The sequence below is a fragment of the Dipodomys ordii genome, unplaced genomic scaffold (genome assembly GCF_000151885.1).
Source record: "Dipodomys ordii isolate 6190 unplaced genomic scaffold, Dord_2.0 Scaffold13, whole genome shotgun sequence".
Classification (NCBI taxonomy): domain Eukaryota; kingdom Metazoa; phylum Chordata; class Mammalia; order Rodentia; family Heteromyidae; genus Dipodomys; species Dipodomys ordii.
In genome coordinates, this window is record NW_012267229.1 from 6,218,468 (window position 1) to 6,233,746 (window position 15,279).

General features: G+C 39.7%; 1 protein-coding gene across 1 annotated transcript in view; it reads left to right on the forward strand.

Moving 5' to 3' along the window:
- Pak7 (p21 protein (Cdc42/Rac)-activated kinase 7) overlaps positions 1-15,279 on the forward strand; it is a 64,185-nt gene that overhangs the window by 45,321 nt on the left and 3,585 nt on the right. Inside the window, exons 3-7 of the mRNA XM_013010791.1 lie at positions 2,032-2,523; positions 3,757-3,890; positions 4,611-4,737; positions 12,174-12,299; positions 14,106-14,240. Of these exons, the coding sequence (XP_012866245.1) occupies positions 2,032-2,523; positions 3,757-3,890; positions 4,611-4,737; positions 12,174-12,299; positions 14,106-14,240 (1,014 nt within the window). The remainder of the gene's footprint in view (positions 1-2,031; positions 2,524-3,756; positions 3,891-4,610; positions 4,738-12,173; positions 12,300-14,105; positions 14,241-15,279) is intronic.

Here is a 15,279-nt window from a genome sequence, read left to right on the forward strand (position 1 = left end):
AATCAGGTAAACCTATATATAAGACAAAGGGTACAGAAATCAAAAACAGCAACAAAAGGGAATAAACCAAAGGGGAAAAAATAAGAACTACAAACAGTACAATAAAAAATACAAATCTACAGGTAAACCCAATTGATAGTAAAAGACAAGATTTATACATTTGGACATGATTAAACAGCACTAGAAACATTCACACAGTGACACCAAAGTGGGATATTCTTAGGAGAGGATCACAAGGGCTCAATAACTATGTGCCATATGATCATGTAAAATGATCTTTATTGAAATGAACTCCAGGAAATGGAAACAATATATTGTTTAATATGTTGCATTCAAAAGTATTTTGCCTGATTGTCTTGAGGATTCATATACAGGAATATCCATGCCACCAGCACTTAGGGCATCTTCAATAAATGGTAACTCATTTTACTAATATTACAGCTACCATTTATTCTCTCCTTTGGTAGAGTATGATGGGTTAGGACCTTAAACCACTTGCCTTCTTTACAGTGTCTCCCAAGATCCATTGAAAGCCATGCCTCATTGCTCTTCTTTTCTCAGTTGCACATGATGAGAGTTGTTACTCTTTCCACTGCTGCCTTTGTTTCCTTGGTATAACACTGGCCACTACTTTTTATATCTTTCTCAAGGTCCTCCTCCTGTTCTTTCTGGTCTCTAGATGTTCAAGTGTATGGGCTGTATTTTCTAGCCTCAAAGTTTAATACCACCTACTCAGGTTCTTATTTTTAACCTTAAATTTTTTCTGGACTTGGAGCAGGGAACATTTCCTCATGGATGTCTAATTCTTCTTTCAAGTTTAATGTGGTTATAGAAGAACTCTTGATTTCTTTTCCTGTGTCAGTTATATCTATTACTATGTAAAAATATTGCAGTTTCATAGTTTAAAACAATTGTAAGCATTTATCATCTCACGATTTCTCTGATCAGGCATCCCATCACAAACTATGAACTTGAGTTCTAGAACAAACTGTCTCACAAAACTACTGTTCATCCAATCCCCATTTCCAAGCCCTCCAAAAATAAGATATTCAAGCTATTCACTATTTCACAATTTATGTATGCCAGGTGTTTGGAAAGGCTGAGCTAGTTAGTTCTGTCTTAGTATCTCTCCTGAGGTTTCAGTCAAGATGTCATCTCTCCTGAGGTTTCAGTCAAGATGTCATCCAGGGCAAAGTATCTAAGGGCTAGGATCCCCTTCCAGGGTGGTTTTCATGGCTTTTGGCTGAAGGCTTCTATGTCTAGCTAGCTCTTGGTAGTAAGTTTGTTCCTTACCATAGAATTTTCAAGTGCCCTCATGAGAAGGACCTGAAGAAAACTAGAGAAAGTGATGAGTGACAAGGCAGAGACACTCTGTTGACTCTTTTAGCCTTTTCCCTTCTACCTAACACACACACACACACACACACACACACACACACACACACACACACACACACACTTCAAGGATGCAAAATCTGAAGTATGGGAAAAGACATCCGAGTTTGAATGTCTCCCCTAAATGCTGGCTGAGCACTGTCTTCTAATGAGAGATGGAGGGCTTTCCTTCCTGAATAGAAGGGCTTCCTGAGTAGAGTAGCAAGTGCACCTTGAATAAGGCACGCTTGAATTTAAATACCTCTCTGTGAGCTCTGTTGGGAGAAAGGGTGCTGTGCAAGATGGTCAAAATCATTAGTTTGGTCAAAAGAGATTGATGGCATGCATGAAACCAGAGCAGTGAAACTTGCTGAAATTGTATGAAGAACGAGGGTATGGGAGAGTGATAAGGAGAAGGAGAGATTGGTTGGCATGCATTGTGTACATGCATAGAAATGTGAAAACGATACCCCACTCTCTAGAGAGCTCTCTCTATAGAACACTTCTGTGGTGCACAAGGTTAAGTAGGCGCTCACTCACTGACAGTGTCCCAGCTAGTTTTCTCTTCACCTTTTGGTGTTCATTCTGCCACCTGTTGGTTTGGTTTTACATTTTATCTAGCATGTGACTGTTCTCCATTCATGCCTGTCTTCCCAGGTGGATTATGATCGAGCACAGATGGTCCTCAGTCCTCCACTGTCAGGGTCCGACACCTATCCCAGGGGCCCCACCAAACTACCTCAAAGTCAAAGCAAAGCAGGCTACCCCTCAAGCAGCCACCAGTACCCTTCTGGGTACCACAAAGCTACCCTGTACCAACATCCTTCCTTGCAGACCAGTTCCCAGTACATGTCTACGGCATCTTACCTGAGCTCTCTCAGCATCTCATCCAGCACCTATCCCCCACCCAGCTGGGGCTCCTCCTCAGACCAGCAACCCTCCAGAGTATCCCATGAACAGTTCCGGGCTGCGCTGCAACTTGTGGTCAGTCCAGGAGACCCCAGGGAATACTTGGATAACTTCATCAAAATCGGAGAAGGGTCAACAGGCATTGTGTGCATTGCAACAGAGAAACACACAGGGAAACAAGTAGCAGTGAAGAAAATGGATCTTCGAAAGCAGCAACGACGAGAGCTACTTTTTAATGAGGTAAATGGTGTGTTTGGGATCATCCTCTCGGTCCAATAGAATATGTATTTCTCGCTTCAAAAAGTAGCACATGTATGTTTATGAAGACATAAAAACATATTGAAAATAGAAAAGCAAAACTAATCCACTGCAATGTTCTCTTCTAGTCTTCTAGTTCTCTTCTAGTGTTTTATGTGTATCAGCCACTGTGTTAAGCAGTAGACTAGTGTGACCTCTCAGCAAGCAACCCTATGAAGCAGAAAGAGGCCATTACCAGTGGACCAAGGAAATCTGAACTCAGATAAGTTAAGTGACTAGCTCAGGATCATATAAGTTGACAGTAGATCTGGGATTTAAATCCTGTCTAGCAGATTCCAGATCTCACAGTAAGTTCAAGGTGAATGGGATTTGAGCATCTTCCTTAGTCACTATTTCTCATCTTGAAATTTACAACCCCCAAATTGATTATTATAATATGGGCATTATATATATATATATATATATATAAATTATTGATAAACAACCCCAAAATTTTGCAAGTAGATATAAAGCAGCAGTTCCTGGAAGTTCCATCTTCAAGTTAAACTTTTTATACCTATATCATATGTAGCTTTCTTTAGCTTATTTTGTATTATCATAAACTAGCTATACAGAGTGGTTTCAATTCAACATATCATCACATTTAGTTTTCCCTTCCAAATACATTCTTTGCATTCAGATCAAATATTCCTCAGATTCAATACATAATTTTTCCTCATGAGAAATTAAGTTGGTCTTATATAGCCCTTCCTTTCATTCATTTATGGGACTCAAATATCAGAAAAGAAAGAAAGGAAGAAAGAGAGAGAGAGAGAGAGAGAGAGAGGAGGGAGGAATGGAGGGAGGGAGGAAGGGAAGAATAGTCAATTAAGGGTCCAATTTAAGTGCAAATCTTGCTGTAGTTCAACATGTTTTTATTTCAGTCTCTTTTTGTCTATCCCTATCACAATCGTGTGTGTATGTGTGTGTGTGTGTGAGAGTGTATGTGTGTGTAGTTCCAATGTTTGACTGACCAGCCACTACAAATGTAAACTGTCTTAATTCTTTTTAATCCTACTCACTACCTTTGTCTATCCCAGCTAGCCCTTTGTCTATAATAGATTTCCAAAGCAATTCTCCTGCAATCTATACCTCTCAGGGACAGGTGTGGTCACAGAGAACCAACAGCCAGATTTCACTTTCACAAGTCAACCAGTGTCGTTCTCACTCATCCAGGTCGTGATAATGCGGGATTACCACCATGACAACGTGGTTGACATGTACAATAGTTACCTTGTTGGTGATGAACTATGGGTGGTCATGGAGTTTCTAGAAGGTGGTGCCTTGACAGACATTGTCACTCATACCAGGTAATTTTTTTCTTATTATGAATCAGACAGATAACACAAGGTGTTTATTATTCCCCTCTTGGCACATGACTTTTATGAACTCTTCATAAATTATAGATGTTTGGAGCCAAAAAACACAAGTTGGCTTCTCCTAGGTGCCACCAATGTGTGCGTTGCAGTGTTGTGCACATAGGGTTCTCTCATTGAATTAACATTCAGCCTGCCCTCGGAAGCTCCCTAATACCTATTGATTAAAAGTCAGCACTGTCAGGAACAGATCCTCAGACTTCTCTACACATCCAATAGAGTTCTAAAATTGAGTTTTATCCTCCTGAATTCTCATATGGCTAACGCCGCCACTTTGGGTATCTGGAGTCGTGGAGTGGAGGTGGGGAAATAGAAGATCAAAGTTATAACAAACCTGCTAGGAGAGAGCACATCTTTAATTTTGGCTTAATACAGTCAAGTTCGCCTTGTCTATGGGTTTAGGTGTAATTCTCTGGAAATGTGTTTGCACCTACAACTCAAAAGCTGACCAAGTGGGGTCACTTTGTCACTTTCCTTGGATTAATGTTAGACCATCATTCTCAGCGCCAAGCCTTATGTTCTAAAAATCATAGCCCAGAGACACCCCTTGCTTTGCATATTGTCCTGATATGGGCCAGCCACAGGGTTTCCCACAGAAGTGGCTTCTCTTGAGCATTAGAAAATGTTCTTGCTCTTCTACTATTTCCTTTCTAGAATGAATGAAGAACAGATAGCTACTGTCTGTCTGTCAGTCCTGAGAGCTCTGTCATACCTTCACAATCAAGGAGTGATTCACAGGGATATAAAGAGTGACTCCATCCTCCTGACAAGTGATGGCCGGGTGAGATTTTCATGTTGCATACCCTCCACAGTTAAGTCTGTCACATTGTCTGTCATGGGTATTATTCTTTTTATGAACGCTTTTTCAGGATTCTATTTTTCTTCCCAAGTCACAAGCTATTCTCCATACTTCCTAAAACATACAAAAAGGAAATTAACTCTCTATCGTCTTTGTCATCCTATTACTCAGAATTACCTATGACTCGAGTTTGATGGATGATGTTCCTCTTTTACAATGAGCGTAGGAAGTAATGGCAAGCATGGAAGTTCTTCATCATTGAAGGAGAGGAGGTGACTTTTCTAGGGCTGTGTCTATCCCCTTCCTGTGATTCACAGGGTATTGCATGGCTTCAGTGCCTCTCAGAGATCCCTAGAATAAATAGATAACCAACTTCACTTGAGTAATTTGAGGAGAGCTTGTTAAAAGAGAGCTTGTGAACCACTGGACACTGGTGGCTCATACTTGTATTGCTAGCTATTCAGAAGGCTGAAAAGTAGAGAAAATTGTTGTTTAGGTTTCTGGGGTTTGTTTGCCTGTGCAGCCAGAAAAGTCCTTGAGACTCTATTTCCAATTAAACAGCCAAATGCTATACTGGAACTATGAATCAATTGGTAGAGCACCAGCCATGAGCAAACAAGCTGAGCAAGAATTCAATGCCCTGAGTTCAAGCCCTGGTACAGATAGACACACATACAAAGAATGGTTTACCAAAGTGTGAGCAGATGTGGGAAAATGATAGAGTACCAGGACAAGTTCAGTGTTCTAAAACAGACCAACAATCTTAGCACCCATTCTTGAAAAGGGGAAGTGGAGAATTAGCTCCTGAAACTTTGAATTAGAGGTTGTTAAATTCAGAGTTGCCTGGACAAAGCACTGAACTTTGGTGGACACAAGACTACAGTGACCTTAAACATGACCTAAGCAATAAATATGCCAACTTCACTCTGCTCCTTGATTCTGGTCTCCGAGTGTTTTTACCGGCTCAACCCAGGCAGAAGCTACCAGTAAAGTCTTTGCTGTTATTAGTCCAAAACCTCAGAATAAAGTATAGAATGATTCTGGAAGGACAAACAGGAAATTCTGATCACATTAATGTGTCTCCATGTTCCAACTTCTGTACTTCTCAACACTGCATCCTGCATAAGGGATTTTATTGGAACGTGTTGCCCTACTAAGGAATGAAACACAACAGCCAAAGAAACAATGAATTGACATTCCAGAGAAGGCTTACATGGAAGAGTTTGGAAGCATAGATTTTCACCATTTAGCCCTTCTGATACCCTGAAACTCCATCTGATATAATGGTCTTGGGATGATGGAGCCAAAATCCCTTTAATCTTTCTGGCTTTTATAATCTAGCGACTTTAGCCCTATGAAAATATGTTCATATTCATCAGAATTTTCCCAGGAATCATTAGAAGGTAGACCTGGCTTCTTCTATTTTGTTTTAAAATTTCATTGCAGATAATTTGGTAGACTTAGAAAAGAACAGAAGACAAAAATACTTCCATATACATTTATATATAATTTGCCATCTTGGGATAATATTTAATGAAAAGTTTATTTTTTTATTTAATATCTTCAAGTAGTTATACAGAGGGGTTTCAAACGAATGCATCAGTTTATAAGCACAATGCATTTGATCAGTGCCACCCTTTTATCATTCTTCCCCATCCCACCCAACCCCAATTAATAGAAAGTTTTAAGTACTGCTTTTTTTTGGAGGGAAGGTCTGGTTGTGGGGCCTGTACTCTGGGCCTGGGCACTGCCCCTCAGCTTTTCAACTCAAGGCTAGCGCTCTACCACTTGAGCCACAGTGCCACTACTGGCTTTTCTTCTTTTTGCTTATGTGGTGCTAAGGAATCAAACCCAGGGCCTCATGCATGCAAGGCAAGCGCTCTACCACTGAGCCACCTTCCCAGCCCCTAAGTACTGCTTTTTACATTAGTGTGGCTAAAAGTTTTTAAAGGATGGTATAAGTTCAAGTATGTGTATCAGTCATGTTTTGCATATAACAAATCACTTAGCACAAAATAGTAAAAACAACAATCCTGTATTTGTTCACAATCTGTGTGGGTCATCAATTTGAGCTGACATATATCTGTGACAGCTGGTCTCTGCTCCAAGTGTCATCAGCTGAGATCTCTGGCATTTGTGACCAGTCTACATTTGATGGCCTTCCTCTCACTTACCTAAATGTTGACTGCTTCTCAGGGAAGTCACTCAGTGACATATTCAATTATCACTCATCCCCAGGTAGAGCATTCCTGGCTAATTCTTATGGCAATGATCACAGGTTCCCATAAACAACAAGAAAAGAAAGTCCTAAATTTAGATGATAAAATCCAGATTCAAGGGATGAGACAGAGATTCCTTTTCTTGACTTGCTAATGCATGTGGGTCCAGGAAGGAAAAGAAGGTGTGTCCTTTCTTTTTTCTTTTTTTTTTTTGGACAATATCTCATACAGAAAGGGAAGTGTAAGAAAATGGCAAGAATCCTCTCCTAGCCTGACTCATAGAACACCCAGGTGAGGCGCTATTATCTAAGAACACAATTTTCAAAACAATGAATTCATATGTAAATCAGCTCTGGACACTACTGACACTTACAGGAAATAAAAAAAAATAAGGTAAATCCAAGCGGTTTTTTTTTTCTCTGTGTCTGGAGACTGGTAGTGTGGGCTTCCTTGCTGAAGGAACATATCCGATGTCAAAATCAGATCAAAGATGAATTGGCTAATAAATTTATTTGAAGATCTTATTAAATAATTCAGTTGTCATTCTCAACGCCAGAAAACTTTGTCACAAATATTTCTTGAACCCCTGTGCACCTATAAAACTCACAGGGGAAGACCCATTATTGAATGGTGCATCAGTCTTCCATTCATTCCATAAAAATTTGCCAGGGATTGTTGATGGTTATAGGTCCTAAGGATGAATAATTTGAACACAAATTTAACTGAGGAGGGGGGAGTACAATAATAAGCGAACAACATCAGACAAGTGGTAGTAAGTGCTAACCTTTCTGTAATTAGTTTAATCAGAGCCAGGAGAAAGAAGTGTGATAAGGTCAGAGCTCTACTATAGAGGACAGAGAAGGCCCCTCAGATACAATGACATTACAGGTTTATGTCAGAGAAAATTGTGTTCTGAGCAGCAGAAGCAAGCAGCATGTTGAGTGGAACTTGTGCCTCTTAGCTACATTGTTCAGTCACCTTTCAGAATAGTGCACCATATTGATTCCAATGGACTTTTCCAGTTTCTACAAAGAAAGAAATATATTTTTACATTGAAATAGCAGAGAGGATGAGGGAAGAGGTGACACTCACCAAGATGCACTGGCTTGTTGAACTGAAATCCCTCTATACAACTATATAAAGATAATAAAAATAACTTCAACAAACAGCAAAAGAGAGAAGAGTGGGGATGTACTATCTCTGCTTTAGGCAAAGACTAAAAGTACATTTTTAACTTTGAAAGGAACTGTCACACAAGTTTTCAGAGCGGATATACCACTGTATCTTACCACTAGCTGAGTATGGAGAAATAGCTTTATCACTGTTTTTCATTTTAGTTATTCTTATGCAATGATTCACTGTAGTTTTAATTTGTACTTCTCTAATGTTAATTATAATGAATAGAAATAATAAATACTTCATGTGTAGCACTCATTTTCAAAAAATGGCAACAATAATATCTCCTATCCAATGAACTCTTCTTACACCTTGACTTAATTCTCCTCCTACTGAGAAGACTTAATTCTTCTCTCCCTTGAATCTGGAAGTGTTTAGCACAAAATACTCAACTAGGGTATAAGAAATAACTTACTTGGGGACACATTTAGAAGTTCTTCCATTCTGCATTCTTGCTACTCACCAGATGGTATCTGTCCTAACGCAGGAAGAAGCTACTCTATAAATTGATAGCTGGTTTAGTTTTGTTGGTGCCAGTTCTGGGGCTTGAACTTAAGGCCTGAATGCTGACCTTGAGCTTCTTTTGCTCAAGGTCAGCATTTTATCACCTGAGCCACAACTCTACTTTTGGCTTTTTTTGGTAGTGTAGTGGAGATAAGAGTCTCACAGACTTTCCTGCCTGGGCTGGCTTTGAACTGTGATCCTCAGATCTCAGCCTTCTGATTCCAAGATTAGAGACATGAGCCCCCAGCATCTGGCTGAATTGACTGCTTTTGTTATGTCTCCACCTCCGTCCTTTTGAAGAGTCCCTGATTCCTAGCTGGGACACATTAGAAATGGTTTGGATATTCTGTTTTAAATAGAAGCTCTGTCTGGCCCTAGACACCAGTCCTCTGGTGCTTGTATAACAAACTACATCTTCTTTTAGAGTGTGTGGTGTGCTAGCTGTAGTTCTCTCGGCCTAACTGCATTAGGAACACAGGGTGTTTTCCAAGGCTCCCAAGTTATACGATTCCATCTAAAATAAGGCTCATCTACAAGGCTGTGTGATTTGCTTTTAAGATCTGCTTAAAGTGCTTTATTATACTCATTACTTGAGTTCTCATTATCTACTTGCAGATTTATTTGGACAAATGTTGTATGCAATTATGCTCTCTTAGAAAATTGTCTCTTTTATGTACTTGGATGAGTAAAAAAAAAATCATACAAAAGCACTTTACTCCTACAACAGAGGAACAGACCTAACTTGCAAGTGTCTAGTTTCAATTTCCTATCTTATACTTTGTTGGAAAGATAATTATTAGCATGCCAGATGCTGAGAGTTTGAGGGTTGTTTTTCCCATGTCAGCTAAGAGAAAACAGGATTAGAGACACTGACTTGCAAAGCTGCTAATACGAAAATGCTGATCCATTCACCTGCTTTAATCACTGAGATTTCTTAAATTTACAGGCAAATAGAATGTATAGGTATGATTGTCGCTCCTCTTCTATAGCTGTGGATAGTTTTACACATTTGTTCACAGTTGAACTTTGGAAAAAATAAACACACATGCTTATAAGAGAGGCAGACAGACAGAGACAGGGTAAATACTCAAAGAAAAGCAAAGACCCAGAGACAGTGTTTCCTGAAATGAATTCACCTTTCTTCACAGAACTAAACTTGCTAGATTCTTTTTTTAATGCTCATTTTAATTCTATCCATTAAACATAGGCTGCCTGAATAATTTAAAGTGTCTATCAAAGTTTAACAGCATTATGATAAAGCTTACCAGCTACCTAAAACTCAGTCTTTCATATTTACCTACTACCAGCGCCCTTACTTCTCGCTCTTACTCATGGTGGCCTTTGGCGGAAGGAAATGTGAGCCTTCAAGGTAATGAAGATAAATCTCATCTTCTAGCTCCTTTCTGTTCCTGGCCTTAGTTTACTTGGACTTTTCTGCTACCTGGTGATAATGATCATTTCTCTTTCTCTCTTTCTCTCTGTCTCTGTCTCTGTCTGTCTGTCTCTTTCTCTCTTTTTCCCCACTGAATCCAGATCCTTATAATAACATTAATACAATAACACTAATACATTTGTCCATATTTGCTCTCAGGAGTCTGTATCATTTCTATTATTGAGGTTCATCCATTCATTCAGCAAACTATTTTCTGGACTTGTTGTGGGCCAAACACTATGGTGGGCCTTAAAGCTACAGAGATAGATATTTTTAAAGCTCAAAGAAGATTTAAGGTAAGATAAAAGAGTCAGGGGTGATTCTCATGAGTTCAGCTTCAGTGGCTAAGAGGATGCTGATGTCATTAACTGGTCCAGGAGAAATAAAGATGAGAGTTCAGATTTAGGAGTAGAGAGAATACCAGGTTTAAATGAAAGTGTCAGTGTTCATCCATGTGGAAATATATGCTAATTGAATATTCAGAGAAATACTGTTGTTTTTGTTTTTGTTGCTGTTTATAATTGTTTGCTTATTTGTTGTTGTTGGAGTACAGAGGAATTAACCCAGAGTCTTGCTAATACTAGGCAAGTGCTTAACCACTGAGCTATACTCCTAGTCCAAGATACAAGTTCTGGACTAAGGAGAGTATTCTGAATTAACTATGGGAAAGAAAAGAACACTTGGCACAAGTAGCTGAAAAAGGAAGAGACAAGATTTGAAACCATAACTAAGAATATCCAATACTCAAGGTATAGACAGGAAAAGGATAGAAGGAAAAAGTGTAGAAGTTCATAGGAATATGAAGAATATCAAAAGAAGCCTCCTACCTTATAGACTTTATGTATGATCTACAGAAAGTTGTTTGTTTTTTTTGTCAGGCGTGGGGCTTGAACTCTGGGCCTGAGGGCTGTACCTTAGCTCTTCAGCTCAAGGCTAGCGCTCTACCACTTGAGCTACAGCACCACTTCCAGTTTTCTGGTGGTTTATTGGAGATAAGAGTTTCACGGACTTTCCTGCTCAGGCTGGCTTTGAACCTCGATCCTCAGATCTCAGCCTCCTGAGTAGCTAGGATTACAAGTGTGAGCCACCGGTGCCGGGCTACAGAAAGTTTTAACTTCAAATAGTCATCTTAAACTATTGCAAATCAGGGCTGGAACTATTGTTTTCTTTTGAAAACTAATAATTCTAAGTGGCTCATTGATGGTCTCTTCAATAATGACATCTGAAATTCATAGCAGGTCATCATGACCAGGAATTATGGCTCCCCAGAAATAGACATAATTCTAGTCCTTTACAATATATAAGCCAGCAGGTACCTAACAGTGCACTATGTTTTTAAGCCTGTTCTCAAGAATATAGGATCTTTGTGAATGAATTTTCAGGTTGTTTTGTTTGGGGGGGGGCAGGAAGAGGTAGAATACTAAGAACTGAACTCTGAGCATCACACTTATTAAGCAAGTTTCCCAATATTGGAGCCACACTTCTAGCCTTTATGTTGTCGTCTGTTTTTCAGATTTGATCTTGAACCTTTTCAACTTAGACCATGATTCTCTTACCTCTACTTCTGAAGTAACTTGATTAAGATATATGCCAGCTGACCTGCGCTTTTAAATACTTTTATGATATTAAAGATGAATAACCTATACTTATGCAGGGCCCTTGGAATGAACACCCTAAATGCTTCACAACCAAGCGTATACTTACACTAAAACATCATCTGTTATGTTAACTTGAAGTAAGAGGTTTGCAATTTAGTTAAATGTATTATTTGAGGCATATTGAATTTGTAAGTGTCTTTGTTGTTGGCCCATCATTTTTTTAATACATGATGAAAACTGCAGGGATTTTGCAAGCCAACCTCTGAGTGTACCTGTGCGGGATCTTCCTACTCAGCAGATCTGAGTAAACAGGATCTACGGGTCCTTAGAGGATGTGGCAACCTCTTCCTTAATGTTTCTGAGATCTGTTAATGAATTTGAATTTGAAATACTCTTGGTCCACATTCTGAGCTGTACATTTATATTTCTATGTCCAGCAGGTGAAGTTTGCAAACTGTTCATTGGTCGCTTGCCTTCTTTCCTTTTCAGATAAAGCTGTCTGACTTTGGTTTCTGTGCTCAAGTTTCCAAAGAGGTGCCAAAGAGGAAATCCCTGGTGGGCACTCCATACTGGATGGCACCAGAGGTGATCTCCAGGCTACCTTATGGAACAGAGGTAAGGATGGAGCAGTCATTGTTTGAGAGGGGCGGGGCCCAGGAGGAGCTCAAGGATCTAGTGGCCTTAAGACAATTGGTGGCCTCAAGAGATCATAGCAATGAATTCTGACTCCACATTTGACTCCTGCTTACTGACTTAGCTGTGGCAAAAAGGACACCAGCCATCACTTAGGTTAGTACCACAGTACTGATCTAAGGGCATTGATTGCAAACCTACAATGAACATTGGGGCAGGTGACAGAAGTGGCCACTCAAACTGTGGTCAAGCTTCCAGTGGCAGGCTCAACAAAGCAAAGCAGAACAACATGAATAACAGCTTGGCAGTGCACTGGTGAGCAGTTACGATGTTACAGAGAAAAGAAAGAAGCCAGAGAAAATGCCATCGATAAAGTAATGCTTGAGCAAATAATATCTTCACACAGGAGAAAAAAGTAACTTATGTGACTATGTAACTTACATAACACACTCCAAATAACCTTCAATTTCTATTCCCCTGAAAAGGAGACAGTAACCTATTAAGGGGGAGGGATTGGAATATGCAAAGGATGAGCTGGAGGGAGTGGAGTGAAGGCCTTCTAGGAAAGAGAATACAGAAGCTCTAAGACTCATAGGCTATATAACTTAGGAAGGCCAAAATGCTGTGTTAGCTGAGGTTAGTAAGGTCTACTTATTGTGGTCCAGATAGATGGTGATTCTAAGTAGAGTCATGGAAAGATAAGTAAAAGATATCTGCCTATGTTCAGAGAGGCTCTGCTGTCCTTCCCTTTTGTGCTTGACCTCAGATGAGCATTCCATACAAATTGTTTTTACTCACGGAGATATCAGGAGATAAAAATCCTCTGTGCAGGTCAATGCAAGGAGTACAATAATAATGCAGAGGACAGACAAGAGGTGTAATGAGGCCATAAAGGGAAATGACTAGAGCTGGGAATTTATAGCTTTGTCCTGCCTTCCATTCTTTACACAGACAGAAGCAATTGTCATCTACTTATCTTTTCTCTTTTCTCCAATGTCTAAAAATTGTTCATAAAGCCAGGTTCTAATGTGCATGCTGCTTCAATATGAGAAAATATCAAGGGAAAACTCCAATATAAGCAGAGAAATCTAGTTTTAAAAATTAAATTAGTAAAAAATAAATCAGACTATATTTTATACCATCCCATGTAGCTTCTTGAAGTTTGTTATGAAGATATCAAAAACTTTTATTATGGTTTAAATAAAATTTCTCCCCTATTTTCATAACACCAAATTTTAGGATTTTTTTAAAAAAAATCTTCCCTGATTTCACAGTTAGGTACAACAGTTAACCAGGTGAAAAGTAAAGTTCTAAACATTAAAACATTAAAGATATTCATTTGTTCCTAAATGGTGTGGACCTTTCATTGTAGTTGTCTTTAAAAAGCAAAAAAAAAAAAAAAGATCATTAGCAAAAATCTTGGAAAACGGGCTGGGAAGGTGGCTCAGTGGTAGAGTGCTTGCCTTGCATGCATGAGGCCCTGGGTTCGATTCCCCAGCACCACATAAGCAAAAAGGAAAAAAGCCAGAAGTGGCACTGTGGCTCAAGTGGTAGAGCGCTAGCCTTGAGCTGAAGAGCTGAGGGACAGCGCCCAGGCCCAGAGTTCAGGCCCACGACTGGACCCAAAAAAAAAAATCTTGGAAAATAACCTGCCAGGTTCTGTACTGTACATGTTGAGAAGTGACCTATTAGTTTATGAATGAGTTGGCTCTATTGGGTTCCAAAGATGCATCCAACATTCCAGAGTGTTCCACTTGCCTGACACAACCAGTGGATTGCACTTCACAGGTGGACATCTGGTCCCTTGGGATCATGGTGATCGAGATGATCGACGGAGAGCCCCCTTACTTCAACGAGCCTCCCCTCCAAGCAATGCGGAGGATCCGGGACAGTTTACCTCCAAGAGTGAAGGACCTACACAAGGTAAGGAGCATTGTGTGTTATGAGGGCTGGGACAGTTACTGGATCCCCTGGCTTCTCTGTTGTTTTGAACACTGCCCTATGATATCCAATAGAGAGAAAGCTTTTGACTTTCCTGCATGGACTTTGGAGTAAGCTCCCTAGATTCAAATCTTTTTTTTTTCATCTGTTTATTAGTGGACCAGTGACCCAGCCTCTTCAAATCCAAAGCTTTTTTTTTTTTAAAAAAAATCAAATGGGGGCATGAGCTTCTCATCTCATAAAGGGCTGAGCCAGGTGCTAAACTCAACACTACACACCTGTTACCTGCAGAGATTTCTAATTACTGGGAATATTTCAGCATGAGATCTCAGGTTTCCTGACTCTTGTGGAACTTGAATTCTAGTTTAAGAAGCAGATAATAAACCACAGAAAATAGCTAAACAAAATAATGGCCGTGAGTGGTACCAGCACTGTGATGACATGATATGAAGAGAGGACAAAGAGATGGTTTAGGTTGAAGAACAAGGGACACCTATCTGAGCTAAGATCTTGAGAAAGAAGACACTAGTCATACAAATAGCTGGAAGAAAATTATCCTAGGCTGAAGGGACAGCAATTCCAAGGACCTAAACAAAGAAAGAAGGTGTATATCGGTACAGAAAGGTGGGCAATTAGACAAAGATAGGATTTGTCAGACAAGTTGGCAAGAACTAGATTGTGGAAGGCAATAACAGGCATATTAGCATAATGTACATTAGGGACCAAGTGAAATCTTTCCTATTTTCTAAGACCGGTCAAGTAGAATGAAGCTCAGGAAACAATGACAAGTCTAAGAATTTCTACTACTAGAATTGTCAGCTCTCTGCAGGACCTGCTGAGAAGAGTCATGTCCACAGGACACCTACAGATCCTGGCCTGTCCACATTTACTGTCATCTTCTTCATGAGAATGAGAGAGAATGTTTGTGATTGAGTCTCTTCTTTCCTTTCACCCAAACCTTAGGAAAGAGCCTCAGTTGAATCATTCATACAAATTGTTTTGATTTGCATTTCTTTTACGG